General features: G+C 43.1%; 1 protein-coding gene across 1 annotated transcript in view; it reads right to left on the reverse strand.

The window, feature by feature from the left end:
• MRS2 (magnesium transporter MRS2) overlaps positions 1-2,994 on the reverse strand; it is a 29,919-nt gene extending 26,925 nt beyond the window's left edge. Inside the window, exons 1-2 of the mRNA XM_082848015.1 lie at positions 2,711-2,994; positions 806-879 (exon numbers count right to left, since the gene is read on the reverse strand). Coding sequence (XP_082704141.1) covers positions 806-879; positions 2,711-2,900 — 264 coding nt within the window. The 5' untranslated portion in view covers positions 2,901-2,994. The remainder of the gene's footprint in view (positions 1-805; positions 880-2,710) is intronic.
• Positions 2,995-6,814: the final 3,820 nt, after the last annotated feature.

The following is a 6,814-nucleotide window of genomic DNA, read 5'->3' on the forward strand; positions in this document are numbered from 1 at the left end:
TCTTCCAGAACAGTGAATAAGAGTGATAACCCCCAGAACTACGTGTAAAAGTTATCTTGCTCTGTATAGCTGATAAAGAAAAGTTCTTATGTTAGTAAGCCTAAATAATAAGGATGATATATAATGGCTAATATACACTGAATGCTTACCATGCATGAGGTATTATTTTTAAGAGTTTTACATATGTGAGTTAATTTAAATCTCACAATTCTATAAGGTGGGTACTTTTAACCCCCGTATACAGATGAGAAAACTAGGGCACAAAGATGTTATAACTTGTCCAAGTCCATCCAGTTAGTATGAGACAGAGTTGAGATCTGAAATTAGAAACTCTGGCTCAGAGCAAGCACTTTATTTTTCTCTCTCTAAATATGTGTGCGTGAGACACACCATTTGTGTTATTTTATTCAATTTTTTTTCTGAACAAAAGAGAAAGCTGCAGAGATCATGACCCTTCAAAGCATGCACTCTCAGGTAATACACTATGCTGCCCTCAAAATGCTTCTGCATATATTACGTTGCATAGCACAGGTTCAAGCCGTTTTGTAATTAACAGCCTTCAAGGATTTCTAAATAGATTTCTGGAGAAATCTTGAGTATTCAAATAGGAAGCTCTGAATTGTGATTTGAGCCATCTGTTCTAGTATTAAAAGATGAGCTCTATAGTCATTAGCAAAGTTTCAAGAGTGCTGTGAAGCAAACCTAGCTGGTACTCAGGTCACTGGCTAAGCAAAAGACAATGACTTATAAGGATTCATTATAAAACAAAGTAAGTAATATCATCAAACAGACCACACATACTCACCACAGTAAACATCGGGGCTACACTGGCTAAAGTGGCTTGAGAGACATCAGAAGTTCTAAACCGGTGAATTTCACCTGAAAAACGAATCAGAGAATTCCTTGTGATCATATGATTGGTTTTCACATGCAGCTAAGATACAATTCTCACAGTATGTGGAGGTCTTCAGCCTATTTTACTATGTTTTGAATCTTTTTCCTAGAGGGAAAATAAGAAACACTCTTGTTAATATTTGTAGGTGATAATGTTACGTTTGGCAATGAATGAGTAGCTTAGGTGAGGCATTAGAATAATCTATGGATTCCAGTCACCGCTTTTCCTTTCTAAGTATTATTGATATCTTATAGTAGGATGAACAAGTGTATAACAATGTTCTGAGATTAAAATAAAATGTCCATTCTTTTTTGCCTAGTTTAGAAAGGCTCTTCATGCAAGTTACATTGGTACAGTTTAGAAAACATACATTCCAAGAACCACGTGACCTTTCAGCATTCCAATATCAGGATTATTTGACCTATAAATTATGAAACCTACTGATTTTACTTCTATGTACTAACTTCTTTTCCACACATATACTTTAGAGTGAACATACTTATGAAATAACCTACTGCACTGGAATGGAGACCACAGTGAACTGGAATAAAGACAAATCTTTATCTGAAAATAAACCTATTTAAAACATGTGATTTAAACTGAAGTGAGCTCTCCAGTATAACCAAGTAAATTTAATGCCTGACAAAGGACACTGTTCAAAATACTAAACATAAGAGGAATGAACAGAATTCCTATCTACAGAACGTGTAGATATATTCTCACTTCTGATCTTATTCCTTCCTATTACATACATTTAAAGACATGTAATTTGTTACCACCTGAGGTGTGTTGGTTCCCTTCTACAAAATACAAACTATGTTATGAGGGTCAGCTGAATAAAGGTTAAAGAGCTACACATCAGCTTTTGCTAATCAGTCACAAGTTAGATAAAATGTTACCATCTAATGCTTTGTCCTAAAACATTAGATGGGCTGAACCTGGGTTCCCAGGCATTTACCAAACAAAGAAGGGAATATGAAATGTAACCCAATTTGGAAAGAGTCTCCTAATGGGTATGTGGAAGAAGGTGGAGATGGTGAGTTACTTCGGGAGCATTTTGAGAGTACAACTGAGAAACTTACTTGAGGACGTTTTTTGCGAAGCCATATATTTTAATGTCTTTTGTTTCTCAGCAATATTAGCACCCACACTGTCACAGTTGTGAAAATGTCAACGTATTACCGTCATGCTCTATCATTCAGGGGGAAAAAAACCCTCAAATTTCAACCCCGCTCCCCCCATCCCCCGACTCCTTCTGGCTGTCTGGTTACACAGTACTTGGAAAAAAAGTCAGATCTTTCTCAGAAGCAACTCTTCCCATTAAGTTTCAAAGTCTTCAGCCTCACCTCTAGGTGCGTCCCCACCCCTTACCTGAGCAACTGAAAAAGGTATAAATGTGTCCGTCCATAAGGAAGAGACAGAAGACAGGGAAAATACTTAAAAAAATATTTCAGTTAGATAAGCCTAATCTTAGCTTCAGCACTATGATGACAGGTAAGAGCGAAACTCTTTAAAGTCTTTTCACAAGCGCACTTAGGCCTGGAGATTTGCAGCCGGGGCGGTGGGAAAGACAAAGAGGCCTGTCGGGTCGGGCTCTAGCTGGGCACAAGGCGCAGTGCTCAGTCGCGTTCGGGGCTGGTGGGACGCAGCTCGGCACGCGGACCTGTGCAAGGGGACAAGAGCCGGGCGCCCAAGGGCGGACCTGGAGGCCGAGGTCGGAGCAGCCACAGCCACGTGGGCTCCGGCGGTCGGGTCGGGGCCCCGGGATCACTGCAAGCCCGGCGTCCCGGGTCTGCGGGGCGGAGAGGGGAGTACCTGCCGTGGGGAGCCGGCGGGGCCCGTACAGTGGCGCGGCCCACCTCCTTCCGAGCAGTTGGGCAGCGCGGCCGCAGGCGGCAACGGGGCGAGTCCCGGGGGTCAAGCCCAAGGCCAGAGAGCACAGGGTGCGCCGGGGCAACCTCACCGCGCGGGGCTGGAGTTGGGCCAGGCTCCGCAGGCATTCCATGGCGCTGGAACAAGGAGGAGGCAGCTGCAAGACCCCAGCTCTTCATACCTGACGGTAGCGGAGCAGCCGGCACTTCGCGACCCCGCGCGAGCGCCCAAGCTGCGGCCGCTGCCTACCGGGCATGCGCGGAGCGCGCCTGCGTCTAATTTACCGCGCATGCTCGGACGGTGCTTTGGGGTGGGCATCTCGTGTCCCTCGGCCAATCGGAGTTTGCCTCCTGCACCTGACTCTGTACCTGTAAAGCGAGTAGGGACCGGCTCGGGGGGGCGGGGCGCGTTTACCTGCGTGAGTCGAACTATCTAACCCAGATTCGCCTTTAGGGGTTTGGAGCCGTCAGGTCAGCGCATAGAGTGTCGATTATTTCTATTAACTAGTAATCGTTAAATGTGAAAAAATACCCATCATGTATATAATGCTTTGCGGTCTCTGGAGCGTTTTCATACGTATGATGCAGTCTGCAATTTGGAAGTGAGGAAATTATGCCCATTCCCAACTCAATTTATATTTAAGTTTAATGTAGCAAAAATAATTAACCGTCATATGGAATGATATATTAAATTTTGCTAGTGAAGACTGAGGAACATAAACGCGTAGGATTTATAGTCCGTATTTAATCAAATGTAAGATAGTATCAATTTCAAGGTGCCATTTTATATACCACCAAGAAAGAAAAATCGCTGATAAACTTTGCTCTCTAATTATATCATTTAGGAGTCATCCCAATTTCAGTCTGTAAAATAAAAAAAAGTGAGGCTTAGAATTGATGAAATATAGTATATATACATCTTTTTAAAGTGTGAGTTAATAGACTTGTCCCTTACAAGGTAGAAATGCAAGGCAGACACAAGTTTTACAGATTCCCATTCAATCACTATGTATGAATACAGAGCTGAGGAAACACGAGAGAACTTCCCCCCCCCCCCCGCCCCCGTAGGGTATTGAGACTGAGGATGGATTAGGCGGCAGTAGACAGAGAGAAGGCTTCCAAAACAGGGGACATTTGACTTGAGCGTTGAGGGCAAAGGAGGACTTCAAGCAGTGCTTCCTTGGCAGTGGGATGGGGTGGGGTTTGGAAAAGAGCCCTGGGTATATAGTACATGGCTGGTAGATTTTTCATGTAACTAAGGGCAAAAAGGATGAAATACATCTTTCAAGAACATTGCGTGCCTTCAGAGACATTTCTTGGAAACAATATGTGATAACTTTTTTAATACTTAGTCCCCAGCATGAAGAGACAACTCTGTTTAAGATGACCCTTACAGAGCCTTAGAAAAACTCTGGGACATGGCCAGACACATGGCCTTAAAACTCATGTCAAGGATTTAGAATTTCATCTGAGAAGGGTGGGAGCTATTGTGGGGACTTTGAGCAGAGAAGTAAATCTGATTTATGTTTAAATGGATTGTTCAGGCTGTGTGGGGAAGAGATTACAGAAAGGTAAGGGTGGAAGCAGAGAGACGGTGATGATGGTTTGGGTTAAGGTGGAGGTGGTGGAGACTGGATGGGTTTGGTGGTGCTATAAACTGAAGGCTGAGTTGACAAGATTTGCAGATGGGATGTAAACAAAGAGGCATAGAAGCTGACTCCAAATTTTTTGGCCTAAACAACTGGGCAATCATGGTGCCATTTACTGAGCTAGGGAAATTTGGAGAAGAGCAAGTTTAGATGGAGAGCAGATGATGGCTTGGCGTTTGTTTCTGGGCATGTTAAATTTGAGAGCCCTACTAGACAGATATCTAAGCATAGATATCAAGTAAGCAGTGTGGAGTCTGGGGAGATTTTGGAGCTAGATATATACATTTGGGACTATATAGAAACATTTAAAGCCATATGATTGGGGAAAATCTCTTAGGAGGTGAGACAGGAAAGAGAAAAGTTCCTGTGATTCAGCTCTAGGTCCTCCAACATTGAATGGTTAAGAATCGAAGATGGATCCAGCAGAATATGAAAAGGCATGGCCAGGAAGGAGAAGTAAAATTAGGGAGGGTGGGATCCTTGACGCTAAGTGGAGAAAGTGTGTCAGGAATGAGGAAGTGATCAGTTATGTCAAATACTACTGTTTGATAAGTGAGAAATGAGAATTGTCTATAGTGGATGTGTTGCTGTGGAGCTTACTGGTGATCTTGACAGGAACAGTTTTCAGAGTGGTAGCAAGTGGGATCTGGATTATCACCTTCCTTTTTAAAAAAAAATTTTTTTATTGGGGTATAGTTGTGTTACAATGTTGTGTTAGTTTCTACTGTTCATCACCTTCCTTTTCATCTCAAGCCATGACAGAATCCCCAAAGATTCTGCACCTATATAACAATTTGGCTTTAACGTTCCTTAATCTCTTTCCTTACCTCTTGAGCTTCAAAGCACGTTGGTGACCTAATCCCCCAGGATCACACTCCGGATTGTGTTCTCACCCAGAATCGTTTCATCTCAGAAATGTTATACCAGTTATGCACACCATAGCCTCCTGGAGGCTCTACACCCACAGTGATTATATTCTCCCATCAGACCCTTCCTGGATACTCTTCCTTCTCTACCCAGCCCAGATTAGGTAACTGATCACTGAAACCACTAAGACTTGTACTTGGAGCATGTTGCACTCATGGGATGTAATCACAGAAGCCACTTTATTTTTGTCGCTTTAATCCTGCCGAGTGGGGCTAGTCTTTCTCTTGCCTCTTGAAAACTGGAGCTCATTCCATGACTTCTCCGGTCTTTTAGTCCTATGTTCATTTTAGTCTCAATTCAGCAATTTAAAATATCCACTCCCTATTATGTTTAGTGAAATAAGTCAGAAAAAGACAAATACTATATGTTATCACTTATATGTGGAATCTAAAAAGTAAAATGAATGAATATAACAAAACAGAAACAGACTCATAGATACAGAGAACAAATCAGTGGTTACTGGTGGGCAGAGGGATGTGGGGAGGGGCAAGATAGGGGTAGGGGATTAAGAGGTACAAACAACTATGTATGAAATAAATAAGCTACCAGGATACAGCACTGGGAATAGAGCAAATATTTTGTAATAACTATAAATGGAGTATAATCTATAGAAATTTTGAATCACTGTGTTGTGCACCTGAAACTAATATATTGTAAATCCACTATACATCAATAAAATAAAACATCCACCCCGTATACTTCAATTCAGTAATTTGCAGTGTCAGACCCAGTATACTAATCGCTGTTTCAATCTTCATTCAAAGGAAAAACTCGGTTCCTCTTTCCTTGTTAGGCCTGGGGGCAAATAAGAATTTTGGGTGTGGGTAGAGATTCTGGGCAGCTCCTTCTACCCTTTTCCCATTGCCTTTCTTATTCCATGGCTGCTGTTTCTGACCCTGCTGGGGCAGTGAAGCAAAGTTAAGAGTGAACCAGGGCTTCCCTGGTGGCGCACTGGTTAAGAATCCACCTGCCAATGCAGGGAACACGGGTTCAAGCCCTCGTCCGAGAAGTTCCCACATACCGCAGAGCAACTAAGCCGATGGGCCACAACTACTGAGCCTGCACTCGAGAGCCCACGAGCCACAACTACTGAGCCCACATGCCACAACTACTGAGCCCACATGCCACAACTACTGAAGCCCACGCGCCTAGAGCCCGTGCTCCGCAACAAGAGAAGCCACTGCAATGAGAAGCACCGCGACCAAGAGTAGCCCCTGCTCGCCGCCAACTAGAGAAAGCCTGCACACAGCAACGAAGACCCAATGCAGCCAAAAGTAAATTTAAAAAAATAAATAAGTTTAAAAATACATAAATAAAAAAAGAACTAAAAAAAAAGTGAACCAAATGTGTTTATTGAAAGATGGCCCCGTGTTCTCTCTAGGCAGGGCAGATTTTAAGCTGATTTCATCGTTGGCATATTCACGTGGTCTCCAGAGGACCACCTCCCTCCCTCTCCCATCCCACCCCCCAAC

Source organism: Leucopleurus acutus, assembly GCF_964270905.1.
Source record: "Leucopleurus acutus genome assembly, chromosome: 10".
Lineage (NCBI taxonomy): Eukaryota > Metazoa > Chordata > Mammalia > Artiodactyla > Delphinidae > Leucopleurus > Leucopleurus acutus.